This window comes from Homarus americanus, unplaced genomic scaffold, assembly GCF_018991925.1.
Source record: "Homarus americanus isolate GMGI-L3 unplaced genomic scaffold, GMGI_Hamer_2.0 scaffold19318, whole genome shotgun sequence".
Classification (NCBI taxonomy): Eukaryota; Metazoa; Arthropoda; class Malacostraca; order Decapoda; family Nephropidae; genus Homarus; species Homarus americanus.
In genome coordinates, this window is record NW_024732238.1 from 5,657,688 (window position 1) to 5,681,017 (window position 23,330).

The following is a 23,330-nucleotide window of genomic DNA, read 5'->3' on the forward strand; positions in this document are numbered from 1 at the left end:
GTGTGTGTGTGTGTGTGTGTGTGTGTGTGTGTGTGTGTGTGTGTGTGTGTGTGTGTGTGTGTGTGTGTGTGTGTGTGTGTGTGTGTGTGTGTGTGCACTATTTAACATGTTATACCTGACAACAATATTCCTTCCTCAGTATACCTTCACCATTACGTCGAGGTGAGGGAAGGTTTAGGGAGAAGTTAGCGAGCCGTAGTTGTGTTGACCTAATCCCAGTCTCCTCTTAGCTTAGTCAGTCAACAACCTGTATCGAGAACGTCTACATAATATACATAATTCCCTCCCTCGGTGGATAGAGAGAGAGAGAGAGAGAGAGAGAGAGAGACTTTGATAATCCAGATTTTCTCTTATACGTCAAAGGCGACTGACTTATCTGGACCTACGGGAGCTTGTTTAGACTCTTGACAGATTTATCCGATTTAAACCCGCAATATTTCTGCAGATTTAACCGATTTATACAGATTTATAGTCTTATCTGATTTATACAAGTACTTTATATTTGTTTTTCAATTGTGTTACGTGTACGAATACTGTGGGCAGGGTTTGACACTGTCTCTTGTGCTGGTGACATCGCAAGGTGTTCAGTATGGTGGTGGTAGGTGGTCAGTGTGGTGGTGGATACGGTAGCGGATGGGCTAAGAGAGAGGAGAGGAAGAAGAAGGAGAAGAAGAAAAAGAAGTGGGGGAGATGGAGGAGGAAAGGGGGACCAGCGACCTCACACAAGTTTTAATGGCTGGGGGGTCGTGTCATTATCGGATGTTGCAGCTCTCCCCCCTCCCCCTCTTCGCCCCCCTCTCTCAAACACCACCAGTTGATCGAGGGAGGTGAGAGAGTTACTTCACCCAGCACTAAAAGAGACCCCTTGGTAGCTGGTAATATATCCTACCTCTTGTCACCTCACGTCTACTATAGATAATTCCATGTTAAGGTTAGATATCACGTTTGTAAGTTATTAATACACGTACAGATAATTCGGGGTTATATTTAAAGGAGTTGATTATATGGGTGTGAGGGAAGGTGGTGGAGGTAGGGAAGGGGAGACAGTGAGAGAGAGAGAGTGACGACGTAACATTAAATCCAGGTTATATAGTTACCGGGTCATCTTCACTATATATAGCTACTGAACACACACACACACACACACACACACAGAGCGCCTGACCTTCATTACCCTGGCCTCAGGTGCTGGGGTCGACTTCTCAAACTTTAATACAACAATCAACCCAGCGGAGAAGAACTTGCTGAGATTCTTTTATCAGCTCCTGCGACTACCCACCCACCAATAGGGTGCTCTGGATTCACCTCAGCACGAGTTAAGTACACTGTGACGGGGGGGGGGGGGGTGTTGTCCTAATGTGTTATGAGCCCAGGACCCGTGTTTGGTTAGGTTAGGTTGGGGGGTAAACACACAACAGGTGGAGGCAGTCGCTGGTTGCTGATGAAGAATCTCGCCAAGTTCTCCGCCGGGTTAAATGTTGTATTAAGTTTGAGGTGTGTGTGTTAGTTGCTGTGAACGACTTTGCTGAAGCTATTTACCGTGTCCAATTTGGTTATTTTGCTTCTAAATAATACACCTTTTCGTCCTCCTCGCCTTCTGGCTGCCACACTGGGTGCACATCACCGAGACTCACCCGGACCCGAAACCTAACCTAACCTAACCTAATATACCTTAAATATAAACTAAACAAAGCGTAACTATATTTGTGGTCTGGTTAGGTCGGTTACTGGGCTTTAGTTTGGTCCCAGAGAGCTGCCTCATAGCTACAGGTCGTCGCATCTTACTAGGCCTCAGTAGACGCCTGGTGAAGGTGGGGGCGCACGTTAGGGAAGGGAGGGGTTGGGGTAAATGGTGGTGGCGGCGCTATAACGTGTTTCTCCACCATTTACCAGCAGGCAGATGAAGTGTGTAGCGGCGTGCCACAGCCAGGTGTTGGGGTCTGATGCAGCACCATAACCTCCCCTCCTGGAAATAAGAAAAAAATACTTCTTCGTTCACCAGAGTTCACGTGGGGGCTCTCTCTCCCCCTCCTCCACAGTGTTTGCCGGTGTTGAGGATGAAAGTTGGTCACATCTGTAAGAAAGTTACTTCTTGTTGGCCAAATGAAGATTTTAACTTTTAGTCGAGTTTTTAATTGTGTGTGGGACGTTAACGGCGGGAGATGTGGTGGAGGGTGAGAGTTTCCACCAGCTGTCCAGTACACAGCCTCACTCTTACACCCTCTAGGTTTAAGGTGTTTTAGTTCTTTCTTAATCGGTGTTATAAAGTGTGAACATTACAGCAAGTTAAACGAGGATAAACGTAATGAGCCTCACAGGAAGACAAGACCATAAGGTAGTTGTGTTGCCCCTGACGACCGCCTACGCCAGCGCCGCCACAACGCCCTCACACATTGCCTCTCTTGACTCTTAACTTGTAGCTCCTGGATTTATGATTTAATTGAACTATCTAGGAATATTTTTTGTTGTCTCACACCTTGGAAATAGTGTTTGGTAACGGGGTTCATTTGTGGGACGGAAGTTAGGTCAGGTCAGGGTAGGACAGGTTGGGAAAAATTTTAACTAAAATCACCGATATTCACTAGAAAATTTTTTCATTGCCGCCAAAGTCAACATTTTAGGTTGTCAAGAGTTATCTTACTTCAGTTTGTTCATAGTTTGGTCAAAATTATTTCCGAACCTTTCTCGATTTATAGGATGGGGTTGTCACAGTGTACATCAGACAAAACAGAGTAATTACGTGTCAAAATCAAATCCTTACTGCTCAAAGTTGGTTAGGTTTGTTTAGGTTAGGTTAGGAGTCACATTGCCAAATCCATACGAGGTGGACATATCCTCCTGTAGGCTGGAGAACGTGGTAAACGTATTGATGACACTATCCCTGGTGTAGGAGGTGTTGTAATAGCAGATGAGACGGAGTTGCTCCATCAGACACAGACAAACGTGACATAGGCACTCGGACGTGACTGGCTCAATGCGGCGTGAGACCGTGTCCTGGGCGCCAACACCTGGCTCACCTGGCTCAGCTTCTCGTCGTGATGGGTCAAACTCCCTCCATTAAAGCCTGTAACCCATGCTTAAGTGTTGTGGACGTAAAGGCCACTCTCACCACACGCAATATATAAGCTAAGGATTAAAATGCTCGAGGTTAGCATCAGTTGGGATGTTTGGCATTAGAAGGCTGTACGTGGGTGTGTGTGGTGCTGCGTGCGGCTCTTCAGGTTTACATATGTAGTGAACTATCCCGCAGATAAATAAGCAGTGTATTCACTAGCATACAAGAGTGTGTAGTGAAGTAACAGTGGCTCTGGTCCTCCTCTGTCCTGGGTTTAACCTTTGTCACTTGTACGGGAGATACATGTACAGTACAGTACTCCCATAATGGCGGCCACTCAACACATCTTGGAGATTTGACGCCTTGAAAGTTGCACATAAGAGCTCATTTCGGTCTGTAATGAACTAAACAGCGTACCTGGAACCAAGATTGTCACATTGCAGAGGTGGACTTGGCGATAACTGTGTGCAGTAGTTAGTTTATGAATTACAGCAGTAGTATGTCTCACAGACACCTGGCGAGACATATGCGGTCACACAGGATGTGGTCAAGTTCCAGTGAGGAGAGTGTGAATAGCGAGGACAACACGCGACCCCTGGGCTGGTATAGCCTGCCAGGGACACCTTCCATACCTCGCGACACGCCCCTCTTGAAGGAAATCAAGACGAAATACCCCAGCAATACCCAGGAGTGGGTCCAGCAGGTGTCGACCAACAAAGCAGACTCGAGCTTGATTGCCACATTCCCAACGTTTCATCTCATATCAGTTGCGTCAGGGAGCCCCGTCGGCGCCCGCAGATGTTCTAGTGACGCTGAAGCCAGGGGCCGCTCTCGTACAAGGCGACACTCCTGGGTAAGTGACGCACAGGTGACTGACACGGAGAGAGAGAGTAGCACTACCAGAGGAGAGAGTACGGACACGGGGTGTGGTGATGGGGGGAAGGAGAGAGTAACCAAGAAGGATAAAAGTTTCTTCGGTAAAAAGCAAAGCGCCTCGGAAAAACAAAAGAACGTAGTTAAAAGAGACATAAGTGCTCCTGTAGGGACAGCGAGTGTGGGGGAGTTTGCCGGCAGCGTTGTAGGTAAACCAGCGAGTGTCACTGGAAGAGAAAGCAGCATACCGAGGAGGGAAATTGTTCATGCAAGAGAAAGCAACATCCCATGTAGAGAAAGTAGTGTCCCAGCTAGAAAGGTTGCTCATGGAAGAAAAAGTTACATCCCTCTTAGAGAAAGCAGCGTCCCTGGAAAAGAAAGAAGTGCTCATGGAAGAGAAAGAAGTGTCCCTAGAAGAAAAAATATTATTATTAGAGGGGGGAGGAATGTTCCCGAGAAAGTTACTGAAAGTGGAAAGAAAATTTTAGGAAGTGAAAGGAAAGGCAGAAATATAATAGAACCAAGACAACAAAGTGTAAATGGGAGAGAAAGAAAAGTGTTAGACCTAGAATGTAGTGTGCGTGGAAAAGAGCGGAGTGTGGTAAGAGAGAGGAGGACCGGGCACCAGGACAAGGGAGTATCAGGAAGAGATAAATGCTATCCAGGAAAAGCTAAGAGAGTCTCCGGAAAAGAAAGGAGAGTACATAGGAGAGAAAGGCTTGCATTAGAGGGCAGTGTGACAGGGAGAGGAGGCAGTCTTACCAAGAGAAAGAAGAGTATCCCGGGCATAGATGGAAGGTTCTCTGGAACAGACTGGAGTATAGTAACTGGTATCACCGCGAGGGCTCTGGGTGCCGCGGGAAAAGAGAGAAATTATGGAAAAGGAGAAAAGGTCGACGTCGGAAGAGGTGAGAACGTCCCAGGAAGAGAAATCGGTGTACCTAGACAAGAGGGTGACGTTTTCGGAGGAGGTGCAGGTGCTCCAGCAGGAGAACGGGGCGACCAGGTGAGCGAGGCCCCGGGGACTGTGGGAGGTGCTGAAGGTGGAGTAACAGAGGCTCTGGGACACACCAGCACCACCACACGCATCCTGCTCGAACTTATTCAAGATCTGGAGGCGGATATGAACTATGAGTCGGACTTGGGGGATAGTGGAGTGAAGGCGCAGTACCGTACCAAGAACGCTGAGGCACTGTGTTGGCCCTCTGACCCCATGTTGTGGCCCGAGGACCCTAACATGAGTCCCCAGGGCGAGGCGTTCCTCTCTACCAACGGTGTCTGCCTCAATGTGACGCGCCGACACAAGTCCAGGACAAGAACCGTAGATCATTTTAACCTGGACTCGAGTGTTTGGCGGGACGAGAAAGATTTAGCTGGCCCGACCGACTTCTTGACCGACTTGACCGAAATATTGAACAAAAAACTCCGCAAGAGAGAGTTCGAGGTGGAGCCTCCCCTCGACCTCGTTCAAGATCATCCGTTTTGGAAATACGTTGAGTCACATAGCCTTGTAAATCCCCTTGACGATCACCGCTTTCAAACGTCAAAGAAAACAGTAAAGCAGTTCCGTTCTCATCCGGGCGTCTACACATTCGCGGTTGGTTTAAGTGACATAGAGAGTGTAGAGAGTGAGACCGACTGTCATGAACTTAAATCGCTTGTTGAGGTGGGAGGAGGTGGAGCAGAAGGGCGCAGAGGAGAAGCTGGCGGCGGAGGAGGAGCAGCAGCAACTGGTAGTCAGACAAGTAGCTGTGAGGAAGCAGGTCAACAGGAGTGGGTAGATAAGGCCCCCGAGATTCTACCCCACAGCCTGGCCCTAGAGTGTTACATGGTAGGTGTTCCCGACACACTCGCCGCTCTCTCTCTCTCGTGCTTGTGTTGAACAAGACCGAACTGAATTTTTTTTTAACTCGGAAAACAGTAAGGTGAAATAAATCCTTGCTAATTTCTATTATTTTTAATCACGCCCCTTCAGAATATCAATACAGGTAATCTTCAACATGTTCATTAAGTGTCTAGCCTGAAAAAATCGAATTTAGGGACATGGGACGTGCTAATGTCTCTTGAATTAATTTCACCCATCACTTAAGGTCTAATTACCCGAAATTCAACTTACTAAGGCTAGTGTCGTAATTAGCATATCGAGGATTACCTGTAATACAATTTTCGAAGGTCTGTGCAACATGCAACACGCGTTTCACACCTACATTTTCCTATCAACACTAGCATGACCGAACACCTAACAAAACAAAAGGATTAGACTGTGTTGTTTTGTGTGTGTGTCCTGTGACGATAAGGCCAGCCGTCTCCACCTGTAACACTGTAGGCTGCCTCATGTTATTAATTCTGTCACTGTTTTTATTCCTGTCACGTTACGGATGTGTACACTTATCATCGCTGTGTGTGTTTCTCTGTTTGTGTGTATTTGGATGCATGTGTTTTTTTGTGCTACTTTGAGTGTTTGTGTACGTTTGAGCATTCTAGAAATTGTGTTTGTGTAAGTACAGGAAATACTGTATTAGATCAGGGATTAGTTATTTATTTTAACTATAACTTATTTTCAGTTATTTTGTTTCATCTGTTAGTTTTTTATTTCAGCGTTTCATTTCTGGTCAACTTGAATGTACTGTTTGATGATATTGATAAAGACTTTTTCTTTCATTCTCGTCAACTCGCGCGGGTCGTGATAAACTTGAACCAGGTTATCGCTGATTGAGTTACTTCGTCGTTCACACGCATATGATACTATGTGTCAGACACGTAGAAAGGAAACGTAATACAGTAACTTAATACGTGTGGCGTAGGGCGTTATCCGAAGCCTTACGACGATATCTGATAAACTGTTCGGTACATGAATTTGAAACTTGGTCGAGCTGTGGAGGGGAAACGAGTCCTTGGTTCCGGTTAACATTTTAATACACAACACTTCTAGAGCTTGACACATGTTGTACCCAAGAAGTACGTGCACGAGCCTTGGGTAGAGCTGGGATGTTTACGCTACAGTAACTGACCGTACCATCGCCAGCATAGCCCTCTCAACGCCAATCAACTACATAGCTCTACAGCACGCCACCTTCATAGCCTGTGTTAACATTGGTAGTGAGAGTGTAGTACTATAGCATGTAGTGGACGAGGTATCAATATGATATCTGTTTTGCTTTTCAGGAAATGTAATTGCTAGAGCAGAACTTTGCCGACAAGAGTGCGTGGCGAAGGATGGGCGAGATATAGCATTATTAGCTTATATAGTAGGGTGAGTGGGGTAGCCTGTAGGTGTGTGGTAGAACCTAGTACCGCTGGGGACAAGGAGCATGTGCTGGTCTTGTACTGTTTGTTTATACTGTACGCACACCACTTGTTGATGCCTTGCTAGGTATAACACGCCTGGTATGTTGTGTCTCACCTGTGTCTCACTCTTTATCTTTCTTTCCTTGTGTGTGTAACTGTGTGTCTCTATATATATGTGTGTGTGTGTGTGTGTGTGTGTGTGTGTGTGTGTGTGTGTGTGTGTGTGTGTGTGTGTGTGTGTGTGTGTGTGTGTGTGTGTGTGTGTGTGTGTGTGTGTGTGTGTGTGTGTGTGTGTGTGTGTGTGTGTGTGTGTGTGTGTGTGTGTGTGTGTGTGTGTGTGTGTGTGTGTGTGTGTGTGTGTGTGTGTGTGTGTGTGTGTGTGTGTGTGTGTGTGTGTGTGTGTGTGTGTGTGTGTGTGTGTGTGTGTGTGTGTGTGTGTGTGTGTGTGTGTGTGTGTGTGTGTGTGAACACTTTCTGCTATGTACTTTAAACACAGTATCCATACACTCTTTGGTAGTTCTTCTCCTCTGTGTGTGTCGTAAAACTGTGTCCCTACATTGGTTGGTGTGATCCTGTGTGTGTGTGTCACGTGATGGTGTGGTGTAGCAAGTCCCCCACTAGACACTATAACTCTACTGTACACTCTTCTGTTGGTTGGTGATGTTTGTCCTCCTAATGCACCATGTTGTGTAGAGCTGTGTCTTTCACCTGGTCACCAGTGTTGTGGTGCACACGCCTCCTACAGTAGTGCCATGGAATATTAGTGGATGATGTAATACATACAGTAGATATCTGAAGAATGATAATCGCAATTGAAAAAAATACATATGCAGTAGTTTGTGTATGGTAAGTGGTAGTGAAGGAGAACGGTTTGTAGTAATGATGTGTTTGTTTGTCCGACAGATGGACTCGAGCACGTGCCTGGAGCTGGCCCTCGAGGGTGAGCGGCTCTGCAAGGCTGGCGACTGTCGGGCTGGCGTGGCTTTCTTCGAGGCTGCCATACAAACAGGCACAGACGACCTCCGCACCCTATCCGCCATCTACTCTCAGTTAGGCAACGCTTACTTCTACCTGGGGGAGTACGACAAGGCCATGGAGTACCACAAGCTGGACCTCACCGTCGCCAGGTGAGTGCCGCCCCTTCTCCCGGCTCTCCTCCATCACTGATCTTGTCACTAAACGCCATATTCATTACATCTCTATAACCACATGCTAAATTCACCCCCAATGTTTACCAGCTTCACACTTTCAATTTTATTTTAATTTTTTTTCATTACTTGTGACCAGTTTATTATATATTTTCAGCTAATTTATGGGTTTTCTCTTTAAAATAGGGTTTTATTTTCACACATACAAAAGTCAAACTTCCAAATATAGTGCTGAAGGTCGACGATTATTATTGACACAGAATTAACCCCCCTGAGTACATTGACTTATTAACTTAACTCCCATGTGTACGGTGACTTAACCCTCGTAAGCGCTCCGCCGTCTTAAACAAGGAAAGCTTAAACTATCTGATTCAAGTCATCTTACTCAAGATTCACTGTACTCACGGGGGTTAACATCGTACTCAAGGTGTTAAGCGTATAAGAGCATCGCGATAAAGTCTACGGTCTCACGCTGCCACAGTTCACTATCAATCTCGATCACTTGACCCCAATTAGCTATCTCTGTGCTTATGAGTTAATATTTTTTTTCTCTAATGCCTTTTCACCTAAGAAGAAGACTCATTTTACCTTTGTCTTTTTTTTTCAATATCATATTACTGTATTCCTTCAGTTGTGTTGCCTCCAATGTGTTGATACTGTACCTGGAAATTGACATGTGTGTAGTGAACTTTTGTGTTTATATATTTCAGAGAAGGAATGTTGTATAGGATTGTGTTGCTACATATCACCAAGTACGATCATCAAGTTTCCAATCTTAATGTATTTGGAGATCAGCATTTAGAGTATTGCAGCACTGTATTACCTTATTTGAGTATTGTATTAATAACAGGTGTTTGCCATGGGTATCTGTCGTGTTTGAGTCCTTGACGAATTTAGAAAGTCTCCCTAAGATAATTTAAAAGGAATTTCTAGATTTTTTCTTTTATTTTTTTCTTGGGTTTTATTAGTGAGATTATATAGAGTACTGTACTGTAGAGGTGAAGATTTATGTGTAATAATGAAGTGCTTTTGGCAGTCTGTTTCTCATTAATTAGTCTTTACCTTATATTGCATAGTCTTTACCTTACACCACATAGTCTTTACTCTTTACCTTACACCACATAGTCTTTACTTTATACCACATAGTCTTTACCTTATACTGCATACCGGTAGTCTTTACCTTACACCACATAGTCTTTACTCTTTACCTTACACCACATAGTCTTTACTTTATACCACATAGTCTTTACCTTATACTGCATAGTCTTTACCTTACACCACATAGTCTTTACTCTTTACCTTACACCACATAGTGTTTACTTTATACCGCATAGTCTTTACCTTATACTGCATAGTCTTTACCTTACACCACATAGTCTTTACTCTTTACCTTACACCACATAGTGTTTACTTTATACCGCATAGTCTTTACCTTATACTGCATAGTCTTTACCTTACACCACATAGTCTTTACTCTTTACCTTACACCACATAGTCTTTACCTTATACCACATAGTTTTTACCTTATACCACCTAGTCTTTACCTTACACCACACAGTCTTTACCTTACACCACACAGTCTTTACCTTACACCACATAGTCTTTACCTTACACCACACAGTCTTTACCTTACACCACACAGTCTTTACCTTTCACCACATAGTCTTTACCTTACACCACACAGTCTTTACCTTACACCACACAGTCTTTACCTTACACCACACAGTCTTTACCTTTCACCACATAGTCTTTACCTTTCACCACATAGTCTTTACCTTACACCACATAGTCTTTACATTACACCACACAGTCTTTACCTTTCACCACATAGTCTTTACCTTATACCCCACAGTCTTTACCTTACATCGGTCTTCACATCACAGTCTAACCTCATACTACAGCTTAACCTTTGTCAGGACTCGAACCTGTGACTGCAAGTCCCAGTCATCTCTAGCCTCTGAAAGCTTCCCCTGTTAACATAGAAGAATGCTGCACAGTTTGGTCTGGAATGGGACTTAAACCCCTGCTATTCAACCCTTGTGGAAATCATTTAATCAAGCCTAACTGGTCTTAACTAGGGCTCAGTTTCCAAAGAAAATACTCCAGTCATTGTTGTACACAGAAAATGTATAACAGTAGTATACAAAGAGAATGCCTTACAGGATATGTATACAGTATTATCTTTGACTGGTGGATGTTTCTGTTGAACAATTTTAATCGTAGGAAGTTGAAGAATGTGTCTTTTAAAGTGGCTAATTGATACTAAAGGTTGGTTTAAGAGGAAAATGGTACTTCAATCAAAATGTTATTCTTGTTTGGAAATTAAGTGGTGAATCATATTAGCATTTTGATTGTCAATTTCATGGAATAGTTCACCTTTTATGAAAATGACAAACACTGCATCAGTCACTAGAAGGATGCCTGCATAAAGATTATGTAGCAATAATATTATATATTAGTGTTATTGTACTCTGATTATTAGGTGGGAAACCTGATGGTGATATATTCTGCTGTTAACAAAGTCTGCAGAGATTAAAGAAATATATTGTGAACTGATGAGTTAGAGTTTAGTGGAGTCACAAATCAGGCTGCATCAAGAAACTGACATAATATGACTGAGGAAATTTGTCTCTCCTGCAGACATTAAATGTCACTCACAGACCAGGATTACCCTGTAATACAGGTCGGTCGTCCCCAGTCCTCTAGGTCCCACCTTAAAGCAATAGTTATAATTAGCATAGTACAGTACTCATTAGCACTTGACTCCAATCCTCATGGTTCAATTAGCTTGGGCCCTATTATGACTGGCACCCATAAAACCCATTGCCTACACAGGATATTACTTGATTCAGTATATATATAAGAATGAAGGTGGTGATGGAGTTTTATGAAAATGCAGCTCTTTCATTATTTATCAACTCGTAAATGGGACAGCAAGGATGGCTAAGTGATAGTTGATAGAGGAGAGTGTGAGATGAAGAAGGTTAAAGGGGATGATACAGTGGGTGGTAACACTGGGAGACCAGGTTGTTGCGGTGTTATCAACTGTCTAGGGAGCATGTGCTTTCTTTTTAACACTGACTGACTCTTTGACACTAAATTTTATGTATTAATTTTTATGTAACCTCTCTGTATATATCGCTATGTGGTGTGGACTGATAATTACATGTAAGTCTATGAGTACAGACACAAAGGAGGTACGGTTACTAAGAAATCAGATTGTCACTCATTACCCATTGCCTAAATCTGTACGCTACTCCATGACAACACTTTTCACTACCATTGTCTGTGTTTCACTTATACTTTCCCTTCACTTTACATTTAACAACCTTTGCTTTCAAGTACCTGTACACACACCTCCACCACACTTTATCCCCACATACTTGTCCAATCATCTCTGAATATTACCATTTTTCACCCTTATCACTCTTATTATTCCTAACCTAAGTTTAAAGATGCCTTGGTAAGACAATCTTCTCGTTGTTGTTATCATCCACTCATGCTTCAATACTGTATATCAAATTAGAATGAACTTAACCTTCCAACAAACATCAACCAAACAGCTGGCTTATTTTTTTATATCATAATCTCTTGTGGAGCATGGCCCTTTCAAAGCACTGTTCAGGATTAGTTCTCCCATCCTTGCTAAACATGCTCTTCTGGTATTTGGGACAGTGACGTTTCATCAATCTTCTCCCATCCAAGACAATTACTTTTCAATTTCAACTTTGTTTTCTCACTTACAGTAATCTTTAAAATTCCGAGTGTAATCGCTTTGCTCTTTCCCCCATATGCAGTACAGCATTCTTAGTACTGTACAAAATTATACTTTTATCTTCTTCCGTCCATTTCCATCTATTAATGTGTATATTATTAGCTAAGACATCCTTTTCCACTCCATGCATAAAGCCAACAGTATAGAGCATAACAATATATTACATCTGTCTTACCATCAGCCACTGATTCCCCCAGATTATTATTGAGTATTCCTTGTCTCTTAGAAACTCTGCACCTCTTCCATCATGTTTCCTTTACTCCACATTTTGTAGCGCATTACTAGTCCAATTCTTATACTGTCCTGTATTCAGATTAAATTTGATGGTTGATATACTGTATGATGTGACTGCTTCTATCTATTTAGTATAAGACATTTTATAGGAATGAAGGCTATCATGTCTTCAATTGTAAATTATGTTTGTGTGTACAGTAGTCTCTTGTACTGGTTATAGTGTTGTTATTAGTGATGATCAGAAAATGGCCTGATGTATGAAATATTTGCCTCTCTGGTTATGCAGGACAATGGGAGACCGTCTAGGTGTGGCCAAGGCATCAGGGAACTTAGGCAATACACTGAAGGTGATGGGCAAATTCAAGGAAGCTATATGTTGCTGTGAGCGCCACCTCTCTATATCACAGGAGCTTGAAGACAAGGTGAATATGTTATCACTGCCTTATGGGGGTTCCCTAACTAGAACATATTCAGTACAACATTATATTGTTAGGATAATTAATAAAACTTCATTTAAAATTTCTGTCTTCTGTGTTGTACCTCTGACCTGGCACTGTTTATGACAACAATTACCTTACACTATTTTCTATAGTAGATTATAAATTCAACATATGAACAAATTTAAAACAAAGGTAAAAAAATATTTAAAGTACTGTATTCATATGTGCATACAGTAGTATATAGAAGTAGATGTACAGTTTTGAATGTATTCACTCAAGTGCAAGCATATTTTCTTGCAAACTGATTTTTTTCCTTAGTTATATCAACCTTTTCATGTGGTTTAGAGGCTACATAATGTACAGTACTTCTATTTTTGTGAACAAGCTTTTAAGAATTTCTGTTTCCCTCCTCCATTAAGGTTGGAGAAGGACGAGCTCTGTATAACCTGGGTAATGTATACCATGCTCAAGGTAAACACCTGGGACGTATAGGGCCGCAGGAGCCTGGTGGATTTAGTGACGAAGTTAAACATTGTCTTCAGAAAGCTGTAGAATATTATGCGTGAGTGTTACCTTCCCTACCTTCACTGAATGTCATGTGCATGATCAGCCAATAACACCAACACATCTTGAAAAATTACACACTATTGCTGTGACACTTTTTTTTATTAGGATGTACAGGTCAAAGTTTCAGTCCAACTAGGGTTCTACATTAATGCTATACAGTCACTAGTGTTTGTGGGTATGATCATCACATAACTCCTTGTAGTTTGCCAGAAAACTAGGCCACTGATATTTTTTATTCATCATTTTACTGTGAACCATTACCTGGTATTAGTTCATAAAAAGTACTGGAGAATTAATGTCATTCTCTTGGTATCATAGTCAGTAAGTCATTGTAGATGTCCTTGTTGTCTTTGTAAACAATGATAAGTTTTATTTATAGCTTAATTAGATAGTAATGAAACATTTAAGTCACCAAAACCTGATGGACAAACTGTGCTACAATAATTTGTTTTCCTAGGCATAATCTTATAGTATCATCTTATCACTTCCTTGAAAATTAGATCACTGTGACTTAATGCTCATGATTATCTAACAAGGGCTAAAAAAAATTTACTTATATAATTAGGAATGGAGTGAGGATTATTAACTGATAATTATTGATATCTTTTGATATATAAATCTTAAAACAGGTCAATTCATTTATATTAAAACCAGTCAACTTCACTAATAAAATTAACCATTATTTTTCTAGTGCCAATTTGCGCTTGATGGAGGAACTCAATGACCGATCAGCTCAGGGTCGGGCGTGTGGAAATCTGGGGAATACCCACTACCTCCTGGGAAATTTTACTCAGGCTATTAGCTACCACAATGAGGTAAGAAGCCACTTGTTATACTGTACAGTACATCTGTATATACTTGTATACATTATAAGTCAAACTGCATAGAAATTACTTTTCTTTTTATAAAGCATTACATTTATGATACTATCCGGCATTCTCATCATTTTAATAGTGTACTGTATGTACAGTACTGTACAGGTATCCCCAATTTACGATCTCCTTATTTTCAATATTTTGCTTGAACAATGGTGATGTATTAAGACCACCCCCCTAATTATGACAAAAAAAAAAATCGCCTGAACGATGGTCATTTTCTGGCCAAAACCGCTGTCGCAGTAGCTCGATGCTTGTCTGTCAGTATCGGTGTTGTTACTTATTATTGGCATTTTTTATTACTTTACAGTGAGAGGACATATTGTTCACATTGTACTCTGTTTAGGTGACTGTGAAGTGATTTTTTTTTTTTTTTGTGACTGTAAAGTGCTTTGCCACTGTTGTTGTGAACAAGATGAGAGCAGTGTTGGCCACAGTAACGTTATCATTTGCTGTTTTTTTGTGACAAGCGCTTTTACTGTTTTTGTGACTCTGAAGTGAGCAGTGTAACTTTGAAAATGTCTATGAAGGCCAAAGCACCCAGGAAAACCGTGTCTCTGGAGGTGAAGCTTGACTTCCCAGAGGCTGTGTGGGAGTCAGAGTGATGTCTCCATTTCACCTGCAAGAGTCCCCTTAACCTCGAAGGGGACATGTGATGACGACCAGGCTTGTTCTTAATGATGTGATAAGTGTTGTTTAATTGTGTTGTAGATATATTATTATTTTAGGAATTTTATTTTCAGTGATTCATGTTGGTGTCGGACTGGCTGGGAACATATCCCAATGAACCCCTTGTTATAATGATCCCAATACAATACAGTGCTCCCTCGGTTAATGAACGCCTCGGTTAACGAAATTTTGGTTAATGAATTACCTTCCATAAGAATATTCAATTCGGTTAACGAACAAAAATGCGGTTAACAAAATTCTTACGAAAATGTTTCGACATGCTTTGGCTTGCTCACCAGCTGGAAGATTAGTCCGCCAATACAGAAATCGGTTCTAGGGCTTACATTCGTTAAAATTGGAGTAAATATCAAGAAGGTTGTACTATTCAATAATTTTCCAAGTTTTATATTAAATTTTTTAGTAATTTTAACACTTATTTAACATAATTGGAGTACTGTGCAGGGAACTAGTTTTTGGTGTGCCCAACAGCCACTTCACTCACCCACCAAGGCCTCAGTTTGTATCTCTGTTCAGTGGAGGAAACATCTTGCTTGTGGGTCTCTTGAACACAGAGTATTTTTACGTTTTTACAGTACAATTATTGGTCATTCTGAAATTTATTTAACATATTGACAATATATAGTGCAGTGCGGTGTTGATTTAAAGAAAATAATCTTGAATTACACCTAGTGAACTTAAAATTTTATGGGTGAAATGACGGCATGAAGCATGGGGTGATTTCTCTTCCACCCCCACTTCCTTCTCTTCTCCCTTCTCCTCCACCCCCACTTCTAATTCCCATCATCATCATCAACCAGGAGCCGTCTACATACACACCTCAAAGTAAGTGTACTTTACTGCATTTACTTTTACTTTGTATTTAATTTTCGGTGAGCTGGAACCAATTACCCAAAATCCCATTGAAACAATGGTTTCGGTTAACGAACGACCTTCTGGAACGAATTGTGTTTGTTAACCGAGGGACCACTGTATATGATATTTCGACTTGCGGTGGGTTTTTCAGGAACTTAGCCCCATTGTAAATCAAGGGATGCCTGTACACTGTTGTACTCAAAGGATGCCACTGGACATTGGAATTAAATGTTTTAAGAGATTCTTTTTCTTAAAATGAGTTTCATTTCCAAAATTCATGTTCATAAAATAGTGAAACATTCCAAGAACTATTATATGCTACATCTAAAGTGTTGACATAATGTCATGAGTGTCATGGTTATCACTTATAAACTCTGATGATACATGTAAGCAGTACAGTATATTAACCCTTTCGCCAGCTGATGACACTACAGGTATTTGCATCACTACATGGGCCGTGAGGGGCGAGATGTCTCCCTTGACCCTGAGCAGTGAGCACTCATACTGGCTAGACCACTCGGGTGGGGATCCAGCGCGTAACATAAAGTATTATCGTTCCACACTCATTTTCAGCCATCCCATATATTTTATAAAAGTACTTTCTTCTTTTGTCACCGAGTCATATAGTTTTTATTTTTAACTCAATAAAAAGAAGAAAATAACTGCATTATTTTACTCACAAAGGAATAATAAATTCAATGTACAAATCTATGCATTTTGGATGACGTTTATTGCATCATCGGCCGGTCTACGGGTAAGATTGGCTGCGTTATCAGCCTGTTTATGGGTGAGATTTGGACCGCACAAGCGGCCAGCAAAAGGGTTAATACTGTATAACCCATATAACCATTTCAGTAGTATGGAAAGCAGAACCATGGGGTCAGTATTGTCCTCTCAGTAGTATGTGATCCATAGCATTTAAGAGCAAAGTTTTAGTGTAGAGTTAGTAATGTCATGATTTTCATTCTAAAAAAAATTTCTGTGAAGTAGTCAGGTACTGTTTTCCTTACATAAGGTTGAATAACTGAAAGAGAAGATAATTAATTTCAAAGTACTGTATGATGTAGCTGAACAGATGTTTGTGAAGTACAGCACAGTATATAAATTTCAGAGTTTTTCATATTTTTCCAACATACAATACAGTATATTATCAGTACTGTATAAATGAAATAATGTTACCTCATAAAGTATTTTTTGGTTGAGTTCCTTCTGATTTATGAAATTCTGTGAGTAATTATTTATTCCTTCAGAGATTAGCCATTGCAAAGGAATTTGGAGATAAAGCAGCAGAGAGAAGAGCACACAGTAACTTAGGGAATGCTCACATATTTCTTGGAGAGTTTGAAACAGCGGCTGAACACTATAAGTGAGTGTTACGTTTTCATTGTACAGAGTAAATGTGAATATTGAAGGCGATTCTGTTTGTAGATGACACTGTTCCTGTGGGCATTATAGGAGTAAAGTTATAAATGTTAGTGAATAAATTTGAAATAGTGAGTACTTGGAGTAAGTTAATCGTGAATATGAAGGAAAGGAAAGTGATGAAAATAAGTAGAGATGGAAAAGAAGACTATTAGCTTGATTGTGAATAGAATGGGAGAAGTGAAGAGTTTCAGATATTGTGGCGTGGTTGTGTTGGCAAATGGAACACTTAGTGATGAATCAAATATTGGCCAGAGGAAAGAAGATAAAAAGTACTATAGATTGAGAAACTCCAGGAGACACAACCACATTAAAGGAGTCGAAATGGTAGATGCATAGGGGTATCATTGAGCTGGATGTAAGAGAAAGGAGCAAATTAGAAGCAAAAGAAATGGCATATTTAAGGTGAATAAGAGGTAGGGAGTATAAATGAGGAGGAGGGGGATGTGTCGAATAAAGAGCTGATCAAGTTTGGCTCAGGTTTTGTGGACACAGTGAGAGTATGAGAAGTGAATGATCTGTAAAATGAGTGTATGAACCAGGGATGGATGGAAGGAGAGAGAGAGTGTGTGTAAAAGACCAAGAAGGAGATAGAAAGATGCATTAAAATTGACTGGGATAGACAGACATCCAGGAAGCAGCAGCGGTGTGTTTGAGTGTGCAGAGAACATGGTCACAGTTGCTGATGGGTGTTACTGGATTGTGTATAGCAACAGGGATATACCAGATGGATATTTGGAGCATTGTTGTAGAGGGGAGTACCATCGTAGGTATGACAGTAAAAATGAATGTCTGACAAATGAGGCATCACTTAAAGCAGGGACATAAGTGCTAATTTGAGATGATGGTTTTTCTATTTTCTATTTTCGGTTCTCTTGAAAAATAATTTCCCTATTCCACACAGGGCTACAAATCCCCCAAAATTGCTGATATCTCAAAACGTCAGATTGACACTTATGCCCCTGCTTTAGGTGACATCTCTCCTGGTGGAGAATATGTATGTATGCAAATTCCAGCCCTCTACAGTAAGTGGGAAAAGACTAGAAAGAGTGATAGAAATGAAATAGGAATAGTGTATGGAAAAGGGATAAAATAATTGGTGGACCACAAGTAGAGAGTTGGAACCAGGTATACATTATTTCCCATATAAATTATGGTAATTTTGTTTGTTCTTTAAAAAAAACCATGTGTTTAACTCACTGAAAATCATGACTATTATATCTTTACAGAAAAACCTTACAGTTGGCCCAGGAACTCGGTGATCGTGCCGTAGAAGCCCAGGCATGCTACTCTCTTGGTAACACATATACACTTTTGCGAGACTATCCTATGGCCATCCACTATCACCTACGACATTTAGCTATAGCAGAGGAATTGACAGATAAAGTCGGGGAAGGACGGGCATGTTGGAGTTTGGGAAATGCATACTCGGCCACAAATAATAATGAGAAGGCTCTTCATTATGCTACTAGACATTTAGAAATTTCTAAAGAGGTGAGAAGTCTTGTGGTATTAATTGTTTCCATAAATCTGTAATGCACACACAGTACTGTACATTTTTATTTTACCATTTTTGTGACTTTCTGATATTTAAAGTTGCGCAGTTCACTTTGTTTGTTTTGAAGGTCATATCACAGATTGCTTATCTCTTGCTTGCTCTCACAAGATGATTCCTGCTTGAATTACGAATCACCCTTAAAAATTCTGTTTTGCCTTCTACAACTAAAGGTATATTCTTACTTCGCTGGATGATACACAAGTAAACTTTACTTTTCATATGAAGATGTTCATGAAATTATGGGGATTCTTCTTAACACTTTTGAATAAATCAACTAAATAAAATTTAATACACATCTTTTTAAAACTATTGAACATTGTATTGTACAATTATTCAAGAAAATTTCATATCAACAACCAACAGATTGGAGACAAGACAGGTCAAGCAGCAGCACAGATGAACCTCAGTGACATACGAAAAGTTCTCGGGCTTCCTCCTACTCCAATTGATTCAGAGTCTTCTGAATCTGCTGAAGATGCCAAATCAAGAACTCGGAGGAAGTCTATGGAAAATATGGATCTTCTCAAGGTAGTTCTGTAGTTCATTAAGTTAATTTTGATGAGTTTGCTGAGCATGGACATTCTGTTTGATTATCTTCTTTGTATTGAATATTGAAATTACTTATTTTGACTCTACTGTAGTTTGATGCTCTTTGGAACTGTAATGATGTGATAGCTTCACTTACTCCAGCATCCACCCTTAGTAAGCTTGGGAAGTTTCTGTGGAAGTCTGTAGTGTGATGAAGTGAATGACATACATCACATTTATTTGTAATTACTAATAACACATCTATTCTAAGGTATTACCTTGAAGTACACAGATGTCTTTGATGCTTTTGAGGCAGCAATTATCTACTACAACATTCCGCCTAGAAAACTTATTGAATCTCATAAATCCAATTTGCAGAATTATCATACTGTAATTGATTCTTGAGTACTGTATACACATTAATATAGGTGCAACTGCTACACCGACCATTCTCATTGCAGTATAGTATTATGGTTCTTCTTAACTTACATGATTATTTCCTAAAATATCATCCACTTGGGATTCTCTTTGATCAGTTGGCATATAATTTTATTTATTTATTTTTTTTTTTTTTTATACTCCTAAAAGTATTACAGTACTGTATATGAATGTACAGGTAGACATAATTTGTCTCTAACATGTTCAAAATCTTGAGTAGGTGTATACCCCAAGTGGGGCATGTACAGTAACTGCCTGACCTAACACAAGGAGATGTAAAAGTGAGTGGGCCACTAGTGGTACTGGTGTTTCACAAGGAACTTGTCCACCCCACATCATCTTGGTGTGGCAGACACAAATGGCCGTTGGGGTGTGACAAACAGATGCAAAGATTGACTGGTCTTTGGATCTATTTGTGTTAAGTATTTTGACTAGTTGTCTTAAGCTTTTTTCTGTCTATGTTCTGCATTTGTTTTGCACCACTTTATCCCCCTATCATATCTTCTCTTATATTGAGGTGGGAAGAGGTACATGTATAATATTTTCAAGCTGTGTGCAGTACTCATTCCATGTAATTGAGAATAGAGTACAGGGTGTGTAATGGATAAGTAACTTATCCAAAGAGGGTGTGACAGCCGAATGGCTACAGAGCCCACCTCCTTCCCTAAGGGTTGTTGATTCACCTCCAGTCCACCCAGCTGTGAATGAATATCTAACTTTACAGTTGTGAATAAAGGCAATCAAATGTATTGTTGGCCACACTGCTTCCCTATTTACTTAAGGCTTATTATTTGGTGTGTCATTTTTCCTGCCCTCAAGGGTGCAAGGCAGATTAACTAAAAATATTGTTTATGGTTTTGTATATTGTGGCAAGTAGCCAGTGCACATTTACAGGAATATCTCATAATTTTCCTTTTTCTATAAACATTTCCTCGGCCACTGTTCTGACTAATTATACACAGATTCAGATTTGACCCCGAGGGGGCTAGTTTATTGGGCACCCCCTTACATCCTGTGCAAGGTGAAGCGCAGAAGCGTTTACAGCGCCCAACAGGGAAGTATGAAAAGTTCATACTTGCCTTTATGACTCGTACATTAAGGGCGTAAAAGCCTGAAGGGTCATAGGTTCTGTCAAGTTACATAAAGTGAGAGAATGATGAGTGTGTGGGGGGAAAGTTCCCGGTACATTTTATCTGTTTATGGCAAAGTGTGGCAGGTCCCTAATATTGTCAAATGCCAGGCCTGTGACTAGGAGGAGGGATATCTGGTCTGGGAGGGAAGAGGTGTTGGTAACGGCTGGGGACCTATAGGAGGAGGTCATAGGGCAAGTGAGGATGTAGTGAGAGAGGGTGTGAGAGTCGGGTTGGCCACAAAGTTTACAAACAGTTAATTATACACAATAATGTCCTCACCTTACACCCACCTCTGTGGCATATGAGGGCATATAGGAGGATCCAAACCTTTGTTGTCAATATATCTTCTAACTCAACACCTCGAATTAACTCTGTGGAATTCTTTGCCTGAATTTTTCTACACTGTATGACCACCAACATTTCAATACGTTCTGATTCGAGTATATTCAGACTATGGCAAGGGGATGCTTTGGTGAAGAGATTTGACATTGACACTTGTTTGATATCTTCATGCACCATTTATTTGAAGAAAAAAAAAAGTAACTTATCAGTGACCCATCGGTCATGGACCGAGTTGTGTTACTTTGTACATTTCATTACTGTACTGAAAATTCTACAATACATTAAAAAGCTCAGAACTTATTCTGTGAAATCTTTAAGTTAGAAAATCTTTGTTTTACTGTATTTTATATACAGTATAATAAATTCAGTGTTTGTATGAACAAAGTATATTTTGAAATTTAAATGGACAATTAATATTTATTCATTCATCTTTAATGTGATCAATCTTCATTTATAGAATTTCAGTGTTTAGTCTGTATTGTTTTTTATATGTTGCTTCAGTTAGTATATGTTTAGAAATTGTGAGTCTGGGCATTATTTGTAGCTATCATAATATTTTCTTTTTGGTATGAACAAATATAATTTCTTATTTTCCTTCAATAGTATTGCATTTAATTTGACATTACTGCCTACTAAGTAAATATATTATAGGTGAAATTTGTCATTTACTGCAAGCCTGCCTGTTCGTGCTTAAAAAGTCTGTACAGTATTTTGGCATCATCGCTGTGACTTCAGGTTACACTACTGAATAGTGGGTTGCTCTGGGAAGTATTTTCAATAAAATATTTAAGGGAGTCCTTGCGGACATTTCAGATGACGCCCGATGCTAAAGGCGTACTTCGGAAATACCAGAGTGAAGATGCTGGTATTGGCTCACTGTCCTCTGATGACTCCCATCCCGTAAATGGCCCCTCCTTCAACACTAGTTCTCATGCTGATAAAAATGTGCGTGTCCACTCTTTTCATCTAGTAACTTTACAGAACACCCATCATTTACATTCAATTGATTTAACATTAGCTATAAATTTATGTGATATACTGTAGATATCATGTGGGTGTTATGTAATAGTAGCCTTTAAACCACTTTATGTGGTAGATATCTAAAAGTCTTCAGTAGTGTTGTATTATAACCATACAATTTAGCTTCCCAAATGAGTTTACATCAGTAGACTCTTGAAATATTTTTATATTCAGTGAATCCAAAATAATGCTTTAGATTACCTTTTTTCCTTGTATGTAGAGTGCATATGTTCTATTTAGTTAGTATGAATCCAATTTATTACACTTCATATGTATCACATTTGGAAAAACGTTTGATCACTTTCATTACTTTTCCTGTCTCCTTATATCGTATTGCTTGTAGTGTATTATGCTGATGCCACCTTTATTCTTTTCATATAGTCTTATTCTTTTGATGCAAAGCAGGTAATGTCTGTTTCAGTTATGTGAGACTAGTCAATATTGAGGTTATCTGATAATTTAACTCTCCCTAAGTTTGGGTATTTATATGTGGAGATCAGCTCCAGAGCCACAAGCGTTACTGGGATGAGGCAGTACAGTACTGTATCTCCCAGGATCTCATCTGTGCACAGGCTTGGTTCTAGAGGGATTCTGAGATATACCTGTACTCCCTATGTTGTTTTAGAAAATAGGTGATCTGTGAATAAATTTTAATAAAATTTCAACATATTATGTTTTCTGCAAAGAAATCAGGAAGCCCCTGATATCAACTTCAGGTAGGCATTACATTTCCTGTTATTAATGTTATTTCGCTGGCACAATATCAGTGTTATCATAACACATAGTCACACCTCACCAGTTTGTACTTCCAGTATTTTTTAAAACAAAAATAAAATTAAAATATCACATATGTGCATATGATAAATAATATCGAATTACAGTAACTATATCATATGGCTCCAAAAAGTAAATATTTCCTGTTCCATCACAGTTCAGTACATTATAAATATCCTACATGTTAACTGAATATGAAATAGCTAGAAATATAACCATCTCCAATTAAAAAATTTTATAATTTTTTTTATATAAAATTATATGGTTCTGTATAGTCTTCTAATTTTTAAAGAAAGAATAAGCATGGAATTGGCGGGA

At 40.1% G+C, this 23,330-nt stretch overlaps 1 protein-coding gene across 4 annotated transcripts in view; it reads left to right on the forward strand.

Moving 5' to 3' along the window:
* The window catches only part of LOC121868384 (G-protein-signaling modulator 2-like), a 34,271-nt gene that overhangs the window by 118 nt on the left and 10,823 nt on the right, over window positions 1-23,330 (forward strand). The window contains exons 1-9 of one of the 4 annotated variants that reach the window (XM_042368942.1): window positions 7,090-7,181; window positions 8,120-8,343; window positions 12,660-12,795; window positions 13,233-13,375; window positions 14,072-14,195; window positions 17,048-17,163; window positions 18,449-18,713; window positions 19,141-19,305; window positions 22,032-22,163. In XM_042368942.1, the coding sequence (XP_042224876.1) occupies window positions 8,120-8,343; window positions 12,660-12,795; window positions 13,233-13,375; window positions 14,072-14,195; window positions 17,048-17,163; window positions 18,449-18,713; window positions 19,141-19,305; window positions 22,032-22,163 (1,305 nt within the window). In that variant the 5' untranslated portion in view covers window positions 7,090-7,181. Of the gene's footprint in view, window positions 1-7,089; window positions 7,182-8,119; window positions 8,344-12,659; window positions 12,796-13,232; window positions 13,376-14,071; window positions 14,196-17,047; window positions 17,164-18,448; window positions 18,714-19,140; window positions 19,306-22,031; window positions 22,164-23,330 lie in introns of those variants that run through there. The other 3 variants (XM_042368944.1, XM_042368943.1, XM_042368945.1) reach the window with 3 other exon arrangements.